General features: G+C 60.0%; 2 protein-coding genes across 3 annotated transcripts; both read right to left on the bottom strand.

Moving 5' to 3' along the window:
• Nucleotides 1–1427: 1427 nt before the first annotated feature.
• ENTPD2 (ectonucleoside triphosphate diphosphohydrolase 2) lies at nt 1428–6740 on the bottom strand. Of its 2 annotated transcripts, none has more exons than XM_068552943.1 (9): nt 6624–6740; nt 5070–5187; nt 4367–4517; nt 4027–4186; nt 3720–3947; nt 3008–3262; nt 2798–2917; nt 1733–1867; nt 1428–1631 (listed from the first exon to the last, which is right to left on the bottom strand). In XM_068552943.1, exons 1-9 carry the CDS (start codon nt 6738–6740, stop codon nt 1428–1430), a joined length of 1488 nt encoding a protein of 495 aa, XP_068409044.1. The 2 variants fall into 2 exon arrangements, with proteins under 2 accessions (XP_068409044.1, XP_068409045.1); XM_068552944.1 differs by having other exon boundaries at nt 1733–1798.
• A 9099-nt stretch (nt 6741–15839) lies between these two features.
• SAPCD2 (suppressor APC domain containing 2) lies at nt 15840–23750 on the bottom strand. The gene is made up of 6 exons (XM_068553577.1): nt 22820–23750; nt 20307–20419; nt 19580–19726; nt 19169–19276; nt 18951–19073; nt 15840–18878 (listed from the first exon to the last, which is right to left on the bottom strand). Exons 1-6 carry the CDS (start codon nt 23397–23399, stop codon nt 18750–18752), a joined length of 1200 nt encoding a protein of 399 aa, XP_068409678.1. The 5' UTR covers nt 23400–23750; the 3' UTR covers nt 15840–18749.
• Between the last annotated feature and the right edge of the window lie 1102 nt (nt 23751–24852).

Below are 24852 nucleotides of genomic sequence, written 5' to 3'. Positions count from 1 at the left end.
GTGTCTGAGCTCACTTCCCAGAACAGGGGAGGTGGCGGGGAGATGCAGCCAAGACCACGCGTTCCCACGCTGGAGAAAACAGTGCTTAGGGCAGGGGGGCTGCAGGAGCGGCAGGTGGGGGTGGCTGATGTCTCTTGAGGATGCGGAAACCAGCACCTGGGCAGCAGGGACGCGACGTCTGGTGTGATTGCACGGCTTGGCGCCAGAGCCAGGCTCTTGGCAAGGGTCATCCTTCTTAGCAATGGGCCCTTCGTCCCTCTTGGCCCTGATCTCCACATCCCCCGACACCACCTCCTGTTGAGGGTTTGCCCCCTCACCCCAGCTCGTGAGCACTGCCTGCACCCAAGGCAGCTGCCTTGCCCACTCACTCTCCTGCCTGCCATCCGCACCCACACCCCAGGCCAGCTCGAGGCCGGGGCCCAGACCCCAGTCTGGCCTAGGTCACTGCTGCAGATCTGCCATTGCTGGAGGGGCTCTGCTGGCCAGAGAAGACTCAAGGGACTCAGGGACTCTTTTAGGCCAGCCAACTGGCAGCTACTCCAGGCCACAACCGTGGAGCAAGAGACCAGGGTCAGTCAACACCACCCCAGGTCTGGGCCCAGAGAGGAAGGAAGTAGAAACAACCGGGGTCCTCCCTCGGGACCAGGAGGGGGCCTGTGCAGCCAACACAACTGTGGAGAGGGCTTCCCTGGTGGCGCAGTGGTTAAGAATCTGCCTGCCAATGCAGGGGACACGGGTTTGAGCCCTGGTCCGGGAAGATCCCACATGCCACGGAGCAACTAAGCCCGCGTGCCACAACTACTGAACCCCGCGCGCCTAGAGCCCGTGCTCCGCAACAAGAGAAGCCACCACAGTGAGAAGCCCACGCACCGCAACGAAGAGTAGCCCCCGCTCACCGCAACTAGAGGAAGCCCGTGCGCAGCAACGAAGACCCAACGCAGCCAAAAAATTTTTTTAGAAACTGTGGAGAGGCAGGGCAGGCAACGGCAGAGACGCCCCACCCCACGAACATTCTCTCCACTGCTCTATGAAAAACTTTTTACTACAAAATTTTTACAAGTAGGCGCTGGGCTGGCTCCCAGCTTGTGGGCTCTGACCCTCCCCCTACAACCCAAGACTGGGGGTGGGAGGGGACGCTCAGGACTCCATTCCCTGGAGACCCAACCCTGGATTCACAGGCTGAGGGCTGCGGGGTGTCTGAATCCCCACCCCCAGGAAGAGGAGGAGGAGCGCTAGGCCTTGAGATGAAGCCGAGGCTGGAGTGGGCAGGAGGGGGCTGGATTCGGTTCCCTTCACCTCTCCGGGCCAAACGTGGGCGTGGGCGCTAGAGTCTTGCTCCCGGGCTTCATTAGGGACAGAGATGTGGAGAGTAGGGTGGGGTGAGGCATGGGGGACTTGGGGCTGGGGCAGCTGCCCCCAACCCGCCCCTAGATGGCGCTCGGCGACTCGGCAGAGCGCGCCCGGTGCAGCAGAAGGACGAACGCAGCCAGGGGCATGGCGGCGAAGAGCAGGAGGAGGACGACCCAAGAGCTGAAGTCTGTGCCCTTGCGCAGCCCGGGCGGGTCGGCGGGGATCAGGTTGGTCAGGTTCAGCATGTAGCCAAGCGCCCAGCCGACCGCGGTGTCCCCGGCCTACGGGCGGGAGGCGCGGCCTCAGCCTCGGCGCAGCCTGGGAGGCCCCGCCCCTCCGCGCTCGGCCCCGCCCCCCCGCGCGCGGGCCCACCGGCTCCCACCTTCTTCTGGAAGGTCACGCCTCCGAAGGCGCGCTCGTCGAAGCCGTAGCCGCGGCGCAGCAGCTGCTGCACGAATGTGGCCCCAGCGCAGTAGTCGGGCAGGCGGGCCCGCTCCCCCGGCGCCCGAGCCTGCAGCTGGAATGCAGGTGGGAGACTGTAGGGCCAGCGGCCACCGGGAGGTCTCTGCCCCACCAGGCACAGAAAGGCAATGCAGGGCTGGAGACCCCACCGCAGGTCCCAGAAAGAACGAGGCTGAGGGGGCCACCCCCAGGCAGAGCTCTTTCCTCAGGGAAGAACAGCGTGACTTCTGGATGGCAGCAAGCACCTGTGCCTGGGAGGGGGACCTCCAGGGGACAGCGGTGATGGCCGGGCAGAGGGCTGCAGCAAACTTGGCGATGGTCGGGGGAACAGGAGAAGCTCTAGGCTTGACCCCAGGCCCCTGGGCTTGCCTCCCGATCCCCACTTTCCCAGCACCCCCAAGTCTGTCTGAGACTAGCCACAAAGAGGACAGGATGGGGCCTCTGTCACCACTGAGCCCCACAGACACTCCAGTGCCTCTCCCGGAGTCACCTCTTCCTCTGCATGCCCGAACCCCTCCATCCTTCACCTGGAGCCAGTGTCCGGTCCATGGTGGCAGCCAGAAACCTGGGAGTTTCTCACTCCCCCACCCCCAGTTCTATCTGCTAAGTCTCCCCTGAGTCCTCTGCTTCTCCGCTGCTTGGCTGTTCTCCCCTACACTCTCCCAGCTACACTCCTCCCCACCCTGTCTACTCCATGCTCCCTGCTGCCCCAGGGCCTTTGCACTGGCTGTTCCCTCTGCCCTCCCGATCTTGGTTCTAGGGTCAGGCCTCAGGGAGGCTTCTGCAATCTCATCTGGCTCCCGGCCTCCTTGCCGTAGCCTGGCCACTTTTCAAGTCTGATTAACAGTGTACCCCCCGCTGCAGTGGGCACTCTGAGAGGCCTAAGACCCCCTCTACTCGTAGAGCAAATGCATGATCGGGACGCGTGACGCTGGCTGGCTGAGCCCCCTGCACAGCCCTGGAGGAGGGGGGGAGCAGGCCTCACCTCACTCCACGTCTGGTTGCAGATGGTGACCACGGCCGCCTCTAGTTGCTGCAGGGTTGCCACGGGCAGCCCCATCACAGTTCTCAGGAAGTCCACCGTGTAGAAGAAAGCAGAGAAGGCCTGCGAGGGGGGGACAGTCACACCGTGACCAGACCCCAAGCACTTCAGGGCACACCCCCATCCCCCCCACCCCCAGTCCTCTGGACTCACAATGAACTTTCCAGCCAGAGGGGGCTGGAAGATGCCGTTGAAGGAGCATCTAGAGAAGCGGCAGGAGGAGAAGTTAAAGAGCTCAGAGATGAGGCCACGGCACAGGGCAGGGTCGCTGCTCCCCGACAGGCTGACCTTGGTGCTTCTGTTGAAGGTCTGGGGCCGCTGGGCTGCAGTGCACGGCGACTCATACACATCCTGGAGCAGCACGTGAGCGGAGTAGCCCTTCGGCCAGCAGGGGTGGAAGCCGTGGGTCTGGGCAGATGACAAGGGTGTGTGTGGCAACACTGCCACTCCAAGCACTGCCCACCATCCCCACCCTAAGACCGTAGGAGGGCCTCCCCAGAGGACCAGCTGATAAATCTCCCGCAAGTTCCACTTTGGCAACATCACTTCTGAGCTCAGGAGCAATCCATGGCTCCGCCTTCTTGCTGGACAAAAAGCAACCCCCTTAGTCAGGCAGCCCAGGTCCTCTGAGATCTGGCCCTGGCCCTCCTTCCTCCCCAGCCAGCCACTCACCAGGCTCACCTCCAGCCCCTGGGCCTTTGCCCGTGCTGGATCCCTGCCCACCTGTCCTTACAGCTGATGAAAGCCCGACTTTGGTTCCTGGAGGAGCCCCCCCTCAGTATGGCTGCTGTGCAGGCTCTGCTCTGGGCCCTTGGCCCCCACTCCCCCTGGCTCCCTACCTCCAGAAGGACTCAGTGGAGGGTACCTGGAGTGCACTGGCCAGCAGCCTCCGGAGGACCTGGTCACGGCCATAGCAGAGGAAGCTGTGGGTGTAGACGCGGTAGTGCTGGCCGTAGAGCCGCAGCTGGACCTCACTGGCCGGATCCTCAGCTGGGCTGGCCGTCTCGAAGGTGATCTGTGTGGAGGCGCCCCCCAGGTCCATGGCCCCCAGCGTCCCCTTCTTTGGCCGGAACCACTGGCCCACCCAGCCGTACTGTGGGAAGCGGAGGTTGAGGTCAGGCGGTGGGTGGGCGCCCACGCCCCCGGCTCATCGGGCTGGCCACCGGACCCACCTTGATAAAGTTCTCCAGCAGGTAGTTTGCGGTCACCCAGCCAAACACCCCCTCATCCTGGGCCGAGAGGATGCGGGCACCACGGAAGTCAAAGGGATACTGGGTCAGCGTCTGCGTCGCGGCCGCGAGCACGTTGGCCGAAGCCTCTGGACTGGTTAGGCTGTGACACAGGGAGGACCCTGAGGGGCATCTTCCCCAGGTGGCCGTGATACTGCTGCTGGGGTGCACAGCCAGCCGAGGGGGCCCCAGCCCAGGGCTACTGCTGGGGACATGCGGGGCCCCCCCGTGCTGAGGCTGTCGCGGTCCCCGGGGCCAGGAGGTCAGGGGATGGCGCACTCACTGGAGCAGGCGCATGCCCGCCGTGGCTCCCAGGTAGAGGGGCGTGCCCGCGTGTCGCTCCTTGGGCACATCCCGAAGCGCCTGGTTCAGGCATTCCACAAGACTCTGCCCAGCCCCGGAAGGGCTGTCAGCATAGCTAGAGATGCCCCCACCTAGAGGGAGGCAGCAAGATGGGCCTAAGCCTGGTGGGCAGCCTCTAGGTGGACCATAGGCCAGCAGGGCGGGGGCGGGGGAGGAGGGGCTTGTGCTCCTAAACCAGCTTAGACCAGTTCAGAGACCAAAGGGCCTGCCCGTGTGCCACCCACAGTCTCTGAGCTGCCACCTGCCCAGTGGATGTGCACACAGGTGCCAGGACAAAGCACTGGCTATTGTCAACCCAGCCTAGCCTGCCCAGGGGCCTGCCTGGGTGTGCCCACTAGCTCCTCGGAACCTCTCCTGCCCTACCTGGGATGTAGAGGCCAGTCTTGGGCCAGGGAGGGCCCAAACCTTCCAACTGTTTCCTGGGGCTTCTTTTCTAGGAAGAGAAGGGGACCCAGCCTTTTCTAGGAAAAGAAGGGAGCCAGCCTGTCTTTGGGGGAGCTCCTGCAGCTCCTGCCTGGATTGGGCCCCACCTGGCGTAAAGCACAGGGTTCTGATGGCTGGTGTCTGCAAAGGCTAAGTGGGTATCCAGGCCAGGGGGCATCTAGTGCTCAGGGGACCCTTACCATGCACATCACAGGAGCTGTGCGGGCCCACGATGCCTGTGTCGTTCTCTTTGTCCGCTGGCCACTTGTAGATGAACATGGATGTGTGGGAAGAGCCAGCGTCCAGGACGATGCCATACTGGGGGTGGGGGGAAGGTCAGCCTCAGGAAGGGGGCGGGGGCCTGAAGCCATGCCCTTTGACTCTCTCAGCTCTCCAGCCCACCCCACCCCACCCTGTGTCAAGGGTGGAAGCTTCAGAATGAAGTTCTGAGGCTCAGAGAAGGCCAGGGACGATCGCTGTGACACAGCTTGGTTGGGGGGAGAATGGGAGTGGAGGTGGATGGCCCTCTGACTGCAGGAGCCTTCCTGGCAAGGGCAAACTGAGGGGCGGGGTCAGAGTCAGGGGTCCCGGGACCAGCCTTGGAACCTTGCCCGGGGGGGGCATGAGGTCCCCAGGCTGCAGGAGAAAAGCTAGCTTCAGGAAGCGCCCTTTCGGGCCTGCTCTTCCTTCCTCCCCTCTGTGCCTATCTCTCTGACCTCAGCCCAACCTGAGGATGTGGAAGTGAGGGCCTCAGGGGGAAGGCTGGACTGAGGCTGAGCTTGGGCCTGCGATAAGCAGACACCCCCTCCCTGGGCCTCAAAGGCAGGGCCAGAGAGAGCTGCCCCGGCACGGCATGGGCCTTCCAGGCAGGTCGGGCGGGTGACCGTCAGCACCCAGATTGCAAGAGCCACTTTCCAGCACCTGCCCCCAGGGGCCTGGATTCCAATAGGAGGAGCCAGGCTGGAGAGCATGCCCTCCTGAGCCGGGAAAGGGGCCGCTCTGGTCCTCCCCCTGACACAGGGAACTCCAGCAGCAGCAGGCCAAGTGGCCCGCCCCACCGCACCCCTACCGGGTGGTCGCCCTTGGCTACAGGGCACCCACCCCAGCGATCTCCATCCTGGGCTCCCGGGCCTTAGAGCACCCACCATCCACCCACGCACCAAGCCGGCCCACAAGCCCAATAGAGGGTTAGGGAGGGCGGGCTCCTGGAGGCTGAGTCTGGCGGGGATGCGTTGGGGGGGATGAGGCCTAGCCCGCTCCGACCCCTTCAGGACCAGCCAGGGCTGCCCCCGCACTGTGGGAGCCACCGGAGAGGCTGGGGACGAGTCCCTGGGCCCCAGCGCCTGTCGCACCCCATCTGGGCCAAACCCCGAGGCGATGCCTCCCTGGACGCCCAACGTGTTGGGGGCGCGGGCGGGGCCGCGGCCTGGGGCGCCCCGGGGGTGCGGAGAGACGCCCCTCGGCCGCGCCGCGAAAGGCTCCGCGGCGGGCGCGGCGAGCGGAGAGCTCCCGGGACTTCGGCCTCCCGCACCGCGTCCCCCGGAAGCGCCGCTGCCGCGCCCTGGACCGGGACCCGGAGCGCTGGTGAGGGGCCTGGGACCTCATCCCGCCGGGCCGGGAGCGGAGCGCGCGGGGTCCCTGCTGCCACGCGGGCGCAGCCTGGCCCTGCTCGGTCCAAGCCTCCCCGCCCGGCGCCCCGGCCCAGCCAGCAGCTCCCGGACTGCGCCGGGTTGCCAGGGCGCTCCAGCGTGCACCTTGAGGGCGGGCGGCTCCCGGATGTCGCGGGTGGGGACACACAGCAGCAGGAGGCCGGCGAGGCCCGCCGCGGCCAGCAGCAGCGGCGGCAGCAGCGACAGCGCCTTCCCGGCCATGCGGGCGCGGGGCGGACCAGGCGTTGACGGCGCGGCGGCGGGGAGCCGGGAAGCGGAGGTCCCGGGACCGCGGGGTAGGCGCCTGGGGCGGGGCGCGGACCTGTCCACGGCTGCCACGCCCACTGGCGGGCCGCCCCGCCCAGCTCCCGCTTGGCTCCGGAGCGCAGGTGAGAGACGCGGCGGCTGAGTCACCCGCGCTGCCCCTCCTGGCGCCCTGGTCTCAGCCCAGGCGCCCTGAGGCTGTGTCCCACCTTCCTCCTTCCTGTCCGCTCAGCCCCAAAGATTCATCCGTTCTGACCTGTCCCCCTGACCTGTAAGTGCCTGCCGACGACGCTCTGCCTCTGGGCACTCCACTCCAGCAGGACCTAGAGAACCCCCAGCCCCTCCGGCCTTAGGGCACGGCGGCAGAAGGCCTGGCCTGGGGATGGGCTGGGCTGCCTCCCAGGCGGGCACGTTCCAAGGGTCATGCCGCTGCAGAGCCGGCTTTCCCCCGGCCTGGTCCTGAAGCAAGGAGACACCGCCAGCCACAGGAACCAGGTGGGCTCCTGGCTGGGTCCCTGCCATGCCCTCCCTGCAAGAAAGGGCTGGCCAGCCCTGACCCAGTCCTGGGCTGCATGGCAGGGCACCGCCCTGGTCACCCCCCAGGACACTGAGCTGACCCAGGCTGAGCCTGCCCTGGAGGTGCTGGGACCTCAGAGCTGAGTGCCAAGCAGGGTGAAGCCAGACCTACCCCACACAGTTCCAAGGTGACAGATGAGGGCACAGGCAGAGAGAGGGAGAGGATGGCCACAGCCACACCATGCCCAGAAATGAGAGAACCCACGCTCAGGCTGGCCCACCCCCTATCCCGGTGTCCCCCTCTGCCTGGGGGGCCCAGAAGCTTGGACTGGGGAGGCCAGAGGCTTCCCAAGGGGGGAGGCGGAGCCTCTGCACACAAAGCCTCATCCTGCGGACGAGGGAGAGGGTCCCCCAGGCCGGGCTTGTCAGCACCCAGGTCCCTGCACACTGGGGTGAGCAAGTGCTCAGCTGGTCGCAGGACCCAGCTCTGCCCTTCCACCCCATGAAATGCCTGGCCGCTATGCTTGGAATCCCCATGGGCCCTGTGTGCCACCCTGGCCAAGCATCACCCCTTTCTCTGGCCAGGGGCCACCCCCATTTTGTGCAAAATGGGAATTCCAGCAGCAGGGAGCCATGTGGCAAGACCACCCAGGAGAGCCAGCAAATGGGGGCGGGGGTGGGGGTGGGGTTAGGGGACCAAAAGGAGAGCCTTTGATGCGCACAGGGTCTGGGCAATGGCCCGGCCGGCTGGAACCGGCAGGGACAATTGGGATCGCTGGGATGGCTGCCCAGGCTGAGGGTCTGGTGTCTCAGGCCCAGCAAAGGAGCCTTTCTTCCAGCTCAGGACCCCAGTGGGAAGGGTGGGAGACCCGGGACGTTGCTGGGCCTCCCCAGCCCCGCCGGGCTGGGCCCCAGCAGAGAGTCACTGGGTGCGGCAGGCCAGCACAGGGCTCCAGGCCCCGTTTTCCTGCCAGCTCTCCTCCCCCTCCCACAGGCCCTTTCTTCCACCCCAGAAAGTTCAGAGGAGCCAGAGGCCTGCAGTTTGGGCTGAAACGTAAGAGACAAAGGCGGCCCAGAGAGAGGCCAGCACATGAAAGGGCAGCAGACACTGGTGCTGCTGGCCGGCCCCTGCCCCCTCCTCACCCCTCTAGGCCCAAGGGAGCCCCGCCAGGCCTGAGAGGAGGGGCCCTGGGGAACAGAGAACTGGACCCTGCCCTGGTGCTCATGGCGGGGGCCCAGACTAGCCTGGGGAGAGAAGAAGGGAAGAAGGCAGGGGACATGGGACAGCCACGGCGAAGACTGGGAGTGAGTTCTCAGCCAGGGAGACCAGGGCGGGAATGCCCCTCTTGGCCCAGAGACTTCCTTCGACCGGACCCTGGAAAGGGGGCTGGGGGACAGGTGACAGGGAGGCCCTGGCAGGAGCCCACCGGCAGGAGGGGGCCCTGGCGGGGCAGCCCCAGGCCTCGGGCCTCCGGGAACCTCAGCAGGGGTGGGGCTCCAGATGCGCTGCACATGGCTTGGCCCTGGCTCCAAGCAGAGGCATGTGGCTGCAGAGAGGTGCCAGGAGAAGGGTCCTCAGAACCGTCCTCCCCCCGACAGGATCCAGACCTCCCAGGGAGGCCGGTTAAGGTCTTGGCTGCCCCTGGCTCAGTCTCTCCATCGGAAGCCACAGTGTCTTGTGGCTGAAACATCTCCTTCACTCACTGCGCCCTTTCTACACGTGCTCATCAAGTCATTCAACAGACGTTTGCCGAGCACCTCCTATGGGGCCAGAGGCATACCAGGCTCCGTGCACGCACAGTGAGCGAGGAATGCTCACAGCCTCCATGGTATGTGGGGGGACCCACCACCGGTCCAGGGGAGAGCAGGCTTGTCAAAGGCTCCCTGGGTCAGGGGAGGCCCGTGCTGCCTCGTGAGATGCAGCAGACAGACAGGAGAGCAAGTGCGGCACACATGCCCTGTGGAAAGAATCACAGTACAGGAACAGGCATATCAGAGAGCCTTCAGTGGTCCTGACCAGAGGTGTCTACTCTCTTGACTTTGGTACTTGCTACTCTCTTGCTTTTCTTCATAGTTTTCCATCTCTCTAAATAATATATCGTGCTGTTTCTCCTGTGTTTTTTTTTTTTAGAATTTTATCTTTTATTTATTTTTGGCCGCGTTGGGTCTTCGTTGCTGCGCGCGGGCTTTTCTCTAGTTGCGGAGAGCAGGGGCTACTCTTTGTTGTGGTGCGCGAGCTTCTCACTGCAGTGGCTTCTCGTTGCGGAGCACAGGCTCTAGGCACGGGCTTCAGTAGTTGTGGCACACAGGCTCAGTAGTTGTGGCGTGCAGTCTCAGTAGCTTTGCGGCATGTGGGATCCTCCCGGACCAGGGCTCGAACCTGTGTCCCCTGCATTGGCATGCAGATTCTTAACCACTGTGCCACCAGGGAAGTGCCTTTTTTTCTTTTCTTTTTTTTTTTTTTTATACTGGAATACTGTTCTGGAATTTGCTTCTTTCACTCCCATTGTATTTTTGAGATTCAGCACGCTGACTTGTGAAGCTGTAGATGGTCCGCCCTGTTGCTGCCTTGTCCTCTGCTGTGAGTGTTGCAAAGCTCACATCTCAGCTGTGAGTGTGTCGGGGGTCCTGGCTTCAGGCTGTTTTCACTAAGATTGCTCCTGTGCACATTTGCACACGGGCAAGCCTTTCCCTGGGGAATAGCCTAGGAGCTGGTGACCAGAGCGCACGTGTGTGTTCAGGTTCACCTGCAAATAACTGTATTGTTTTCAGGATGGTGGCGCCACCTGGCGATCTCAAGAGCACACACCACCATTTTGGTTGGTATTGTGCAACTCTTGGATTTTGGAGAAGCTGGTGAAAAAGAAATCTCTTTGAGCTTTTTTTTTTTTTTTTTTTGGCTGCGTTGGGTCTTTGTTGCTGCACGCGGGCTTTCTCTAGTTTCGATGAGCAGGGGCTACTCTTCGTTGTGGTGCACACGCTTCTCATTGCAGTGGCTTCTCTTTTTGCAGAGCACGGTCTTTAGGGCATGTGGGCTTCAGTAGTTGTGGTCTGCGGGCTTCAGTAGTTGTGGCTCGCGGGCTCTGGAGCACAGGCTCAGTAGTTGTGGCGCACGGGCTTAGCTGCTCCGCGGCATGTGGGATCTTCCCGGACCAGGGCTTAAAACCCGTGTCCCCTGCACTGGCAGGCGGATTCTTAACCACTGTGCCACCAGGGAAATCCTCTCTTTGAGCTTTTAATGTCATTTCCTTGATTACTAAAGAAATGGAGTCTTTCCTGTCTTCCATGAGGCATCTTTTCAAATCTTTGTTCATTCTCTAGGGATTGTTTATCTTTTCCTTATAGATTTGCAGGAATTCTTTATGTATACTGGGGACATGAGTCCTTTGCAGTGAAATCATGGAAGTGCTTTTTTAGTCCAGATGTATCCGTTTTCTGCTCTATCATTTGCTCCTTTTGGGTCCTGCGTAATCCACGTAATCTATGCGTAATCTACCATGAGGTATTTATCCACCGCTAATGGATTGGCATAATCTTGTTTAAAATATCCTGTTAGTGGGAATTCCCCAGTGGTCCAGTGGTTAGGACTCCATGCTTCCACTGCAGGGGGCACGGGTTCAGTCTCTGGTCGGGGAACCAAGATACCGCATACTGTGCAGCAGGGCAAAAAAAAAAAAAAAAATCCTATTAGCATCTGCGTAATTTCTGCAGCATATGTTGTTATTTTTTTAATTGCTAACATCATTTTATTTCTGCCTTATCTCTTTTATTCTTCACTAATCCAGGCAGATGTTTCTGCACTTTGTTAGTTTTCTCAATCAAGTTTTTGCCTTTATGGATGTTTTCTACAGCATGTTTGTTTTCTATTTCACTAATTTCTGCTCTAACCTTTATTATTCTTACTCAAATATAACTTTATGTGAGCAGGAGTTTTCGTGTCTCTTTTGTTCGGATATTCCCCAGCATCAAGAAAAGTGTCAGGGAATTCCCTGGTGGCCCAGTGGTTAGGACTCCACACTTTCACTGCCAAGGGCCCGCATTTGATCCCTGGTGGGGAAACTAGGATCCCAAAGCCACGTGGCATGGCCAAAAAAAAAAAAAAATTTTAGGGCTTCCCTGGTGGCGCAGTGGTTGGGAATCTGCCTGCCAATGCAGGGGACACGGGTTCGAGCCCTGGTCTGGGAGGATCCCACATGCCGCGGAGCAACTAGACCCGTGAGCCACAACTGCTGAGCCTGCGCGTCTGGAGCCTGTGCTCCGCAACAAGAGAGGCCACAACAGTGAGAGGCCCGCGCACCACGATGAAGAGTGGCCCCCGCTTGCCGCAACTAGAGAAAGCCCTCGCACAGAAACGAAGACCCAACACAGCCATAAATAAATAAATATTAAAAAAAAAAAAAGTTTTAAATAAAGTGTCAGGTACATATATATACTCAATAAAAATATTTTAATATAATGTGTTATAATTTCTTTCTTCTATATTCTTTGTATTTATTTCTGCTATTTCTTTTTCCAACCTCTGAAGTTCAATGCTTAATTCATTATTTACAAGGCTTTCTTCTTTCCTAATGTATCTAAGTGTCTATATAAATTTCCCTCTGGTCTCTGCCTTTGATGCACACTCTTTTTATTTTCATTTAGATAATTTTTTTTCATTTTCATTGTGATTTTTATTTGACATATGAATTGTTTAGATGTGGGTGTGGGTTTTTTCTTTTTTTAATTTATTTTTTCCTGTTTTTTGTTTTTTATTTTTTGTGCGTTTTTTCTTTTTTTCCCCCTTTTGTTTTTTGTTGTTTCTTTTTGCTTTTGTTTCTTTTGGTTTTGGTTTTTGGTTTTTGGTTTTTGGGGGGAGGTGTGTGTGCTTTAATATCCACAAGTCTGGGCTTTTTTCTAAGGTACCTGCATCCTGGTTACATCATGTAGTCTGCATGAGAGCAATCTTCTGATATTTGTTGGGTTGCCTTTTGGGCCCAGCATGTGGTCATAAATAGTTATAGATGCTCCCCGTGTGCTTGAGGAGAATGTGTATTCTCCAATTAGTGAGTGTCTTGGTCTGGATTTGTCCATTAGATCAACATTACCAATAATGTTCAAATCTACTATATCCTATGAATTATCAAGAGATATATGTTAAAATTTCTCATTGTGATGGTGAGTTTGTCAATTTTTCTTTATAGTTCTGATAAGTCTTGCCGTGTGTATATATATATATATATATATATATATATTTTTTTTTAACATATCGTACAATAGCAAAACCAAGAAATTGACATTGGTACAACCTAAGGGGCTTACTTCTATTTCACTGGTTTTACTTGCACTCATTTGTGTGTGTAGCTCTCTGCAATTTTACCACACATGTAGCCTTATGGAACCACCACGACAACCAAGAAATTCAATTGAACTAGCCCCACGAGACCCCTCGCACCACCCCTTTAGCCAACCCACACCCTCCATCTCCATAATCATGTTATTTCCCAGTTGGTACGTGAATGGGTCACACATAATGTATCCTTTTGAGATTGGCTCTCACCACCCAGCATAATTTCCCTGAGGTACATCCATGTTGTTGTGTTATCAATAGATCCTTCCTTTTCATTGCTGATTTGCATCCCGTGGTGTGGATGGACCATAGTTTGTTCAAACAGTCAGCCATAGAAGGAAGGACATTTGAGCAGTGTCTAGTTGGGAGCTACTACCAGTGAAGCTGCTATGAACAATCATGTACATGTTCCTGTGTGAAAATAAGTCTTCGTTTCTCTGGGATAAATGCCTAAGAATGCAATCGCTGTGTGTATGATGTGTTAGGGTACTCCAGAGAAAGGAAAGAGAACCAACAGGAATATATATATGGGGGTGGCAGGGAGGAGAGAGGGAGAGAAACAGATTTATTTTAAGGAATTGGCTCATGCGGTTGTAGGAGCTGGCAAGTCTGAAGTCTGCAAAGCAGGTCAGCAGGTTGGAACTCAGGAAAGAGTGAATGTAGCAGTCTTGAGCGCAAAAGCAGTCTGCAGGCCGACTACCTTCCTCTTGGGAGATCTTAGTCTTTTCTCTTAAGGCCTTCAACTGATTGGATGAGGCCCACCCACGCTATGGAGAACAATCTGCTTTACCCAAAGCCCACTGATGTAAACGTCAATCATATCTAAAACATACCTTCACAGCAACTTCTGTGTTTGACCAAAGGATTGGGCACCATATCCTAGCCAAGCTGACATATGAAATTAACCATCACATGTGGTAAGTCAGTTTTATTTTATTTTATTGGTTTTTTAAAAATTAATTTTTGGCTGCATTGGGTCTTCATTGCTGCGTGCAGGCTTTCTCTAGTTGTGGCGCGCGGGGGCTACTCTTTGTTGCGGTGTGCTTCTCATTGCGGTGGCTTCTCTTGCTGCAGAGCACAGGCTCTAGGTGGGCGGGCTTCAGTAGTTGCAGCATGCAGGCTCAGTAGTTGTGGCTCGTGGGCTCTAGAGCTCAGGCTCAGCAGTTGTGGCGCACGGGCTTAGTTGTTCCGCGGCATGTGGGATCCTCCCAGACCAGGGCTTGAACCCGTGTCCCCTGCATTGCAGGCGGATTCTTAACCACTGTGCCACCAGGGAAGTCCCTTATGTGTTTTCTGATTTTTTTCTTTTTTATTGTAGAGTTGAACTTCTTTTCCCTTTTCTCCCCCATTTCGCTGTCCCTCCCTTCTTTGGAAGGTATACACCAAAGAGCTGTTATTTTATCTGGTTCTCCCAGCTATTGTAACCTACATATTTAATAAAATAAAATATAAAGTTAATATCTTTTCCCTCCTTATGATCAATTATACTTTATTTTTTTAACACTTGATGAATTTTTAAAATTTACTAATTAATTAATTAATTTGGTTGCACTGGGTCTTAGTTGTGGCGGGTGGGCTCCTTAGTTGCGGCATGCATGTGGGATCTAGTTCTCTGATCAGGAATCAAACCTGGGCCCCCTGCATTGGGAGCGCAGGGTCTTAGCCACTAGACCACCAGGCAAGTCCCTGAACAATTATACTTTAGAATTGTTTATCTCCGATCAGTCCTATTTTTATGCCATTATTGACGTTATTTGGGTCCTGTCCTGCTCTCCTACAAATCATCATCATCATAATTATTGTTACAACGGAGACAAGAAACGGCAGTGTTTTGCCGACAGCCGTGTGGATGTGCTGTCTTGGAAGTGGGTCCTCCCTGTCAGTCAGCATCAGGGGAGACTGCAGCCCCGGCAGATAATCTTCACCGCAGCCTCACACGATTCCAGGCCAGAGCCACCCAGCTCCTAACCCACAGAAACGGCAAGAAAATATGTTGCCTTAAGCCACTAAGTTTTAAGTTGCCTCGTTCTGCAGCCACAGATAACTAACTCATCCCGGTCTACAATTCCTTCTTGAATTTTACCTTCTCTCTGAAATCCTTCTCTGGAATTTCCTTTAGTCAAGTGCTGTTGGTGGTAAACTCTCAACTTTGTTTGAACATGTTTTTATTTTGCCCTCACCCTCAAAAGACAGTTTCTCGGGACGTGGGCTTCTAGGTTAATAATTATGTATATAATCTCAGCCATTGAAGGCATTTCACTCTCTCTGGCCTCTGATGTCACTGTGGCAGCTCTTTTGTAGGAAATTGTTTTTCTGTTTCTGGATTCTTTAACAATTTTTTTTTCTGCTTATTTTTACTTTCTCTGTTTTCCATAACAAAACATCTATAAGCTACATAAAACACACATATGCAACCCAACTAAAATCCTTCCATAGCTCTCTAACAGAGCTCAGGAAAAAGTACAAACTCCATCCATAGGCCATCACGCCCTAGCTCTACGCCTACTGAACTCTTCCTCTTCCAAACCTCTCCATTCCTGGAATGGCCCATGTGCTCCCTTGCCTCTATCTTACTCATCATCTGAGGCTTGGTTCCGGTATCCATTCACTTTTCAACTTGTCCAGAAGAGGTTTTTCCCTGAACTGTCTCTTCACCCCTCCCCCAATAACCACACCTGCCCCCAACCCCACAGTAAAGGTTAGAGGTGTCTCCCTCAATGTCTTTAACAATCTTTTAAGAGAAAATGTCACTTCTTTTTATTCATCCTGGCTGGGATCCACTGGGATTCCTGGATCTGAGAATTGATATTTTTAGCCAATTCTGGAAAAACTTAAGCCAGTTTAACTTCATATATTGTCCCTCCTTCCCTAGCCTCTCTTTCAGGAAATCCAATCAGACAAGCAGCCCTCTCCCCCTTATCTTTCAAGATCCTCCTCTCATCCATATTTCCCAACTCTGTCTCTATGGGCCGTGTTCTGGACCATTTCCTAAGCTCTATCTTTCAATTCACTAAGTCTCCCTTCAGCTATGCTGAAATTTTCCATCTGAAGTCCATTTGAGTTTTAAATTTTTATATATATTTTAAATTCCTGGTTCTATTAGATTCTTTTTCATGTTATCAGTCACCTTTATAGACTAAAAGATTACACTTTTTTTTTAAACAGAATAAGAAACTATAAAGACTATTTCTTGTTCATATTTTCAAGGATCTCTTTTATTTCTTCAGGCATACAAAACATAGCCATTTTATGTTCTCTGATTACTGAATATCTGAAATGGCTACAGAATCTGCTGTTTCTGCTGGCTCTCGTGGTAGATTCTTTCCTTGTGGTGTTTGTGAAAAGTGTTTTAAGTTGGAGACGCTCATTTTCCTTGGAACTTGGTCCATAGGAAATCCTTGAGGCCTGGTGGAGTTGCATTGCTGTAGAGCAGAGATGCTCAGCTAACGGCAACTTTGCCCCCTGGGCACTGGCAATGTCCAGAGATATTTTGGTCATCACAACTGAGTGTGTGTGTGTGTTGCTGGCATCTAGTGGATAGAGGCCAGGGATGGTGCTAAACATCCTAAGGTGCACGGACGGCTCCCCCAAGACTTACTGCGGCCCCAAACATCCCCCGTGCATGGCTAAGAAACACTCACTGCTCTAGCGAGGATGTTTTGCTTCCGCCAGCCGCCTGGGCCCCGCCAACCGGGGGCCACTTACAATTCTCCCCTTGGGGTCTCTAGGGCCACACAGGCAGCCTGATTTCAGACTGCAAATGAAGAGGATGCACTTTCCACCCTGCGTGTAAAGCCAGCGCCACGAGGCCTCTCCCTGAGTCGCGGGTTTCTTCCACACTCACCCTGCGGCTGAAGGGTCCGCCTTCTGTGGGCAGTACCCCTGGGGCAGACACTGGGTTCTGGTCCTGCCTCCCAAGTTCCGTGAAGACCTCAGGGGGAAAGCAGACACCCTCAGGGCAAAGGCTACCTCCTTTGCCATTTCAGCCTCTGCAGGTTCGTTCCCTCTGTATCCAAGGTGCAGGGCTGGGCAGGAGCCAGTCAGGTGAAGCAGGAAGTGGGTGTTCCCAGGGATGGAACAGCATTTGCAAAGCCCAGAGACAGGAGAGCCCAGCGGCCGGCAGGGCTGGGGGCGGGGGATGTGGAGGCTGAATCCCGCTCGGGGCCTGGGTCTGCCCTGCGTCATGAGGAGGTGCAGGAAGGGCTAGGAGCAGGGGAGGCGCAGTTTTCCGTTCTGGAATTGTCCAGGGCTGTTTGGAGGGTCTGCGAGCAGAGGGGCTCCTAGTGAGGGTGGGCTCAGGGCCTGGCCAGGTAGGGGGGACTGGTCACGGGATTGCAGTGGGCAACGGGAGGGGGACCAGGAAAGGGGCGGCTTGGGGAGGTCCTGGTGGGTGGGCCCCTACCTGATGGCTGGAAGGATGCCTCCTCGGCGGGCACTGGTCCAGTCACCACACCACAGGTAGGCTTCGGTGCTGGAGGCCCGATCTGGCCCTTCAGGACCAGCTCCCCTTCCATCTCAGGGAACCTGCCCAGGAGGTCTAAGTCCAGGGGCGCTTGGGCCCGCAGGAGAACCCACCCCCATCCTCTGAGGGCAGCTTGTGTGCTGGGCGGATTGGGGTCTGACCTGGGACAACCGCGCACCCAGAGCCCCGCGCCCACTGGCCCCGAGTGTGGTGTGGGGAGGGGCTCCGGCCAGGTCGCTGCCGGTGTAGCGGAGCTGGGCCCGGCGGGGAGTGGCCGCCTGCACCTTGGACCCCTCCTCTGTGGTCAGGCCATGCCCCAACCCCGGGGCTGTGGGAAGCTGTGCACACAACCCCTCCAGGCCGCAGGTCCCATGCTCCATACATACACGCGTACACCGTGCCCAGGGCCCCTGACCGCTCAGCCTGCCTGTAGTGCCCGTGTACGCTCAGCTGGGGGTCGGCGGGGGACGGCAGCGGGGAGCATGGAGCCCGTCTTGGGGTGATCACAGGCCCAGCTGAGCAGGAGGTCTCCCTTAGAGCAGGAAAGGACCCCTGATGGGACCCACTGCCAGCCTCTTCCTAAGTCCTGTGGGACCCCCTTCCTGTGATCCAGATCCAGGGCCAAGCTGGGGTGGGGGGATAGAGGGTGTGCAGGTCCCCATACCGGGGGAAACTTGAATCTGGTGAAGGGCCTGGCAAGGCTGCTGGACCTACAAGGCCCCTTGGGGCATGTCTGGGAGGCCCAGGCTAACTCCCTTCCTGGGGACAGGGCCCTCCCCAGGGAGGGGCACACTTAAGCCACCCTGGTGACCACAGCCCTGGCCAGGTCACCTGGCAGGCCCAAGGCTCTGGGCCTGGGTCACAGGTTGCTCGGTGGAGTCTGGGCCAGGAGGGATGAAGGCCAACCCGTTTGTTTAGCATCTAAGGTCTGTGGGGAGGACCAAGCAAGCCAGCTTTGGCCCAGGCATGAATGCAGTGAATCCCCAACACCACGCCCTCGGGGCTCCCCTGGAACTGGACACAAGCAGACCCCCCTTCTTAGAGGCCACCCTCCATCTGCTCCCGGCTGAGGGACAGCCGCCTAACCTTGAGGGGGGGGAAGACGCCCTTGGACCCCCGGGGCCAATCACCCACTGGACCTGCAGGTGTCCCAGCCCGCCCGAGGTTCCCCTACTCCAGGCCCCATGTGAGACACCACAGTGGGGCCTCCAAGGCCGCAGTCATCAGTGCATGTGGCGCCCTCTGCTGGCCACTCTTGGGAACGCAGCCTTGTGTGATCAGTGCCTTCCACTGGAGACCCCAGGTGAGAGGGGAGACACACCAGCTGCAAACACAGGGGCAGGCCTGCCCAGGGCTGCCCAGATCTGGTGAACACGAGGGGGTGTCCCCCGCTGTCCACTGACGGTGGCAGGAACAGCTTCAGGTTGTGTGTTGGCATGATGGAGTCCCACCCCAGGTCAGGCCCCCGAGACCAAGATGGAGTCAACGTCTGGGGTCTCAGAACATCCTGGGGTTAGGGGAGCCCGGACTGGAAGAGAGGAAGGAGGGCGGTGCTCGGGTTGGCCAGGGTGCCTTCAGCCTCCGAGGTGGGGCTCAAGGAAGTGCCCGCCCGCCCAGGGCTGAGAGCCAGGCCGCGAGGCCCCATGGCAGTGCCTGGGGCTGGCTAGATGAAGGTGGAGTCCAGGGGCCCAGCGTCCTGCTGGCTGAGGGCACGGGCCTCAAACAGCTGCTTGATGAGGGCGGACTTCTCCTGCTCCAGCTGTGTGATACGCTCGCTCTTGTCGGTCACCTCCTGGGCGGCAGGAGGGCAGTCAGGGCCTGCCCAGCCTCCAGCCCCCGGCCACGCACCCGTCCCGCAGCTCACCTGGGTAAGGAGCCGGTTCTGCTCCTTCAGCATGAGAATGGTCTGCCGCTGCCAGCCGGGGACCGAGGGCGAGGCGGGGGCCAGGGCGGGGCCCAGGGGCCCTGAGGAGGACGAGGGCAGAGCCTACAGGAGGGCACGGTCAGGCAGGCCTGGCAGCCCTGCCACGGCCTCTAGGACAAGGGTGAGGGCAGCACCGAGCTGGTCTGGGGAGCACTCACCCTTCCGGCGCAGGCCGCGGCCAGCAGTTCCCCCAGGCACCGGGCCACCTCCTGCACCTTGGGCAGCAGCTGCACCAGCAGGCGGGGGCTCCCCTCAGCCCCGAAGCCCTGGGAGGAGAGTGGGGGGGGGTGGTCAGAGAGCAGGGCCGGCCGGGGCCAGCCCCAATGCCTCGAGGGGGGTCCCCACGGGTGGGGGGAAGTCACTGCTCAGAGCTGAGGGAGCCCAGGGGTGTTGCAGGTGGGGAATATCACGGGGGGCGGGGGGGGCCTGGCCCAGCACTCTGGGTGGAGGGTCAGCCGCTGTGCCCAGCTGGGGGTGCCCGGGTTTGGGTGGGTGATCACTGTATGTGTTGGGGGAGGGCCACTCTGCCTGGGGTGGGGGGCAGCCTAGCCCTGGGCAACATCACTCACGGCACTGGCCCTGCTCTGGCCCAGGTGCCGCTGGCGCTCCTGCACGCGCTGCAGCTGCTGCTGGTACCACTCCCGGCCCCGTGCCATCATCTCCAGGCCCTGCAGCAGCACCTCCTGCTCCTGTTCCAGCTCCTTCATCTGCTTCAGCTGCGACACACGGGCACGCACCATGCCAACGGTGTGACACTGGGTGCCGCCTGCACCTGCCCCCGTCCGCAACTCACAACCAGCCCGCACAGGAACGGACCCACCGGCCCGTGTGCACGCGCCCGTACTCGCGTGAGCCCTCCTGCGCTGGGAAGCACAGCCCCCCTCCTCCTCCGGGGGGCTCCTCCTCCGGGGGGGCCTGGCCTTCCTCAGGCCCTCCACGCAGCCCTCCCCAGGGGAACCTTCCCCTCTCTTTACGGCGAGTGGTAGGCCCCCGGCTGGTGGGCCGGCCTACCATAGCAAGGAAGCAGGCAGGGGCCAGCGCAGTGCTGGGGAGGGGGCCAAACGTTCCCCCTAAAGGACTTGCTGACCTGGCCGTGGGCCGTCCCGCAAGGGGATTCAAAGCAGGATGGGGAGAGAGGTTTAGAACTGCTGACGTTCCTGCCACAGAATCCCCCAGAACCCAAAACCAGGTGCTCCCTCCTGGGCAGAGGGGTGGTCCAGGAGGCCACATCTGGGGGCCAAGGCCAAACCCAGGCAAGACGGAGAGCCCCCCCGAGCCCCCCGGGCCCTTACTCACCAGGTCGCAGTCCACACCGTTGGTGATGGTGTGTCTCCGACGTTCCCCTCGGGCACGGGGACCCCACCGGGCGTCCCCCACGCCCAGCTCCCGGACCCTGCAGGCCACTGCATCTGCAGCAGAGGCGAGGGCCTGGCTCACTTCCAGGCCTGCCAAGTTAAGCTCGAGTCCCCCAGCCCCGCAAAGACCCATCCCGGACCCCCTGCCAACCAACCCCAGCCATGCAGAGCCAGGTGTGCCGGCCTGCATGCGTTGGGATTCCTCCCCCCGCCGGTGCCAGGCTGGGGTCTGGTCCTCACTCGACCTCCACGAGCTCCCCTCACACCTGCCTTGGGGACAGCCGTGTGGCCGCTGAGGCTGCATGTTTGCACACACACCACGCACGCCTCAGGCGTGAGCTCCCTGAGGGCAGGGGCTTCATCTGGCTCATCTGTGCACAGCCAGGACCCACACCTCACAGGCTCAAAGGCTGCTAGGTACGGAGCCAGCGAGGCGGCCTCTGGATTCCACTCCTCTCTCCTTGTCCGCCTGGGCCCTTTAAGGGTGACTGGAGTTCACGCAGGAGAAACGTGGGGCACGGGTGATGGAGACCTGACTTCTCCCGGGAAGGTGACTGCAGCATAAAGTTAGTTCCCTGCATGTGTGCACCAGCCGTGCCCTCAGCAGGCAACTCCTACAGCAAACGTGGCCAGCTGCAGTCGGCTTGGGGCCGGAAGGCCAGGTACTTCCCTGGGAGAGCCTCCTGGAGGGCCAGCAGGCTTTCCTGGGGGATGGGGGAGTATGTGCAGGGCTGCCCAGGAGGGGAGGAGTGGGGTGCAGGTGAGGAGGGCACCCTCCACTGGCTCCCTAGCCCTATGCCCCACCCGGCACAGGGGTAGGCGGGTGGTGCAAGAAGGGGGCACAGGTATGCCTGCTAGGGACACGTCCAGAGGGCTGGCACCAGGTGGCCACGCAGGCCACCAGCCAGCCCTGGCGGACAGGCTCCAAGCAGGCCGAGTTCACCTTCTAACCTGCCGGGCTGCCCGGCAAGCAGAGAAGGCACAGCGGGGGGAGGGGGACAGGACCCCCCGCAACACCTGGGCTGGTCTGCAGAGCAGCCCCGGGACCCCCAGATGACGGCACGCTGGACGCCCAGCGGCTGACCAGCAGGCAGAGACATCACCACCCGTGTCTGGGCCTGATAGAGCAGCTTGTACTTAGGGAGCTCAGGCCGGCCTGCACTCTGAGCCCCAAGAGGGAACGGCAAGCAGGACCTGGACCTCTGAGAGGGCTTGGGAAGCTGTGAACACGGAGGGCTTTCTCTTCCTGGGGTGCTAGGGGGCTCTTGGAGCTCAAGGTTTGGCACCCAAAGAGTATGTCACACGCCCTGGCTGGGCCTCTGCCTGTAAAAGGTGACAGCGAGAGCCCTGGTCTGAAGCCTAGAGAGGGACTGGTGTGAACACTGCCCTGTGGTGGGCAACAGCCATGTGCCCGACTCCGGACCTGGACCTCAAAGGGCTGCAGTAAGGGACCCCATGTCATACAGGGCACCAGGGCAAAGCCGGGTGGGACGACAGGCCTGAGGCCTCCAAACCCCAACCCCACGGCTGACTTCCAACTGTGTGCAGCCGCGTGGATTGCACCAGCCCTGAACTCAGGCCAACCACACCCAGAAGCCCACTCCCCCTGCGCACACCTTGGGCACAGGGAGGAACCTGCGTGCGGGAACCCGCAGCCTCGGGGGGGGGGGGGGCCGCTGGATTAGCTCACCAGGGAGGCTAGGGGGTCACCGCAGCTCCCACTGGCAGTCTTGGGCTGGGGAATATGTCCGAGCCTGAGCGGGGGGGTCCAGCGAAGCTGGCAGAGCGGTGGGCAGCACAGAAAGGGCTGGCAGCTGCCCGGGTGGAAGGCCTGCACCTGCACGGGCTGAATAGGCCGAGGGGCCCAGCCCCCGCCCACAGCCATAAAGCAGGTCTTGTTCCCAGGGCAGACTCTGGGGGACAAACAGGGGACCATTCAGCCATCTCCTGTCCCTGCCAAGTGGACCGGACGCCAGGCCATCCCCAGGGGCTGTGGTCGGTCCCTCCCAGGCGTCAGAGGTGCCACGGCTCCAGGCCTGGAAAACTGGGCTGGAGACCACCCACCCCTCTGCCTTTCCTGGCAGCTACGCCAGGTCCTCCTGCACCACCCGTCTGCTCGCAAAGGCCCAGGTGTCCCCAGGTGTGGGCAGTTACCGGAGGTGGAGAGCCCCCTCATACTGGACAGGTTTCCTGGTGCCCCGCTAGGATTTGGTACAGAGTGGGTTCCTGGTGGGGTTTGCTGAGTCACCCACCAGCCCCTTGGCCAGGGTCCCTGAGCACACCGGGATGGGGACGAAGCTTCTTCCCCTCCAGGCCGCCAGGTGTGTTCCAGGCTGAGAAGCCGACGAAGAGCTGCCCGCTCTCGTACCCCGCTGGGAGATGCTCAGGCAGCACCTCTCCGGTGCGCCGGCGAAGGGAGCTACGAGGCGGGGCCGGGCGCCGCCCCGCACTCACCAGCGTCCGTATTCGGGCTCCGCTCCAGCGCCGCGCCCTGGGGCCGTTCGGGCTCCTCCGGGCCGGGCGCCGCCTCCGCCGGGCTGCACAGCTTCTCTAGGCTCCGGGCCGCGCCGCCCGGGCCGGCCGGCGGGGGGCGCGCGCCCAGGGGCAGGGGCTTCCTCTCCAGGACCGTCCGTGGCTCGTCGGCCGGCGCGAACACCAGGCGCTGCGGCGGCGGCGGCTGCCCCCCGGGCCGCGCCGGGCAGCCTCCCCGGGCCGGGGCGCGCGCCGGGGCCCGCGTGCCGCCGTCGGCGCTCAGCAGTGAGGTGCGCAGGCCGGCCACGAAGCGCTCGAAGGTCAGGTAGCCGCTGGCCGGGGCCACCTGGCGCAGGCCCTCGAGCACGCCGCGGGGCAGCTCGCGCGCGTCGGCGCCCTGCCAGCGGGACTCGATCTCGCGCAGGTGCACGATGCCGCGCCGCCGGTCGTCCAGGATGTCGAAGAGGGTGCGCAGGCTCTGCAGGAAGGCGCGCGGCAGACCCTCCGTGCCGGGCGCGAAAGGCGGCCCGCGGCCGGGCTCGGCCATTGCGGCTCCGGCCATGGGCGCCCGCCGGCAGGCCTCGGTCCTCGGCCCGCCCCGGGCTGGTCCCCGCGTGGCCCAGGGTCCGTCCCCGGGCGGCCCGACGGCGGGCCCGGCGGCACGCAACCCGCCGCGACAATAGCTGCGACTTTTTGAATGGGCTTCCTCGCGGCGTCAGCGCTCATTAGCATTCGCGGCGGCCATTGGCCGAGGCTGGCCCATCTCCTCTCCGATTGGCTGAGAGGCCGGCAGCCCGGTTTGATTTTCGAGCGGAGGGGTCGGCGACTCGCGCGCTCCCGCCTTGCCGGGAGGGACCGGGGGCGCGCGGAGGCCCCCGGCTAGTAGAGGGAGGGGTCCCCGAACTCTGCCTCCCTCCCGACCTCGCGGGTGGGGGAGGGACCCCTGAGCGGCCCCTTTATACTTCCCAACCCCCACCACACCAGCCCTCCCGCCGCGGTTCCGCCCTTGCCGGGTTTGGCCGCCCAACCCACCTCTCCGAAGGGCGGGGCTAGGCGCCCTGCAGAAAACCTGTCCCCAGGTGGCCTCCTGGGATAAGGATGGGGAGCACAGCCCTCCAGACACCCACCTTCCCCCTCTAGCTCCCCTGGGCGCTCTTCGCTGAGGGTCCCCCGTCGCAACCCTGGGGCTCCTTTCTCTTGCGCCAGGCGGGCCCCAAGAGGATTGTGGGCTCCAGCCAGCTGGGCGCTTCCCCTCACAGAGGCCTCTCTGTCCCCACGGCTGCTAGCTTCTCCTCTGGCCCCTGGGGATAGCCTGGCCTTTCCTGTCGGCTGCAGGACAAAGCCACGTTTCCCGTGTCCCCAGATTCCCGTCTGCTCGCAAGATCCTCTGCTCTGGCCCCTTACTCTGGCTGGTCACTTCCTCCAGCTGCTCCTAGGGCTCTCGTGGCCTCCTCAGGCCAGCTAGGCAGCCGTGTGTACCGCCGCCACCACCGCCCCTGCTTCATTTCCAGCCGGGATGTGGTCACTCCGCCTGGTCAGTCTGGGAGGGGCCAGGGCTTAGCCTGCAGTCCAGCTCTGGGAGGCCATCTCAGGACCAACCGGTGGAACCCCTCCCCCAAACCAGGGAAGTACCCAAGATGCTGTCTGCCTGGGACCCCTGCCTTCGCCACAGCCTGTCCTCAGACCCTGCCCTGCTCCCTCCCCTCCCCTGACAGTTTTCTACACGCAGCTGGCACCTTGCCACTGAACACTGCACATGTGTTACTTGCTGCTTTAGAAGCAGACTGTCCACCTTCAGGGGTAAAACAGCAAAGAGTCGCCAAACACCTCCTCCAGACAGGCTGCTGGCACAGGGCTCGGCTCCACCCTCTGGCTGGCTGCCTACCTGGGTCTCTGTGTCCTTGGGCCCCAGGCACTGGTCTGTGTCTCAGGCTGTAAGGGCAGCTGCCCTGGCCAGGGAGTGTCCTGGGTCCATTTCTCCCCTGGGGTTACCCCTCAAAGTGAGGACTCTTTTG

The sequence above is a fragment of the Eschrichtius robustus genome, chromosome 10 (assembly GCF_028021215.1).
Source record: "Eschrichtius robustus isolate mEscRob2 chromosome 10, mEscRob2.pri, whole genome shotgun sequence".
Lineage (NCBI taxonomy): Eukaryota > Metazoa > Chordata > Mammalia > Artiodactyla > Eschrichtiidae > Eschrichtius > Eschrichtius robustus.
This window is presented reverse-complemented; position numbering and strand designations above follow the sequence as displayed.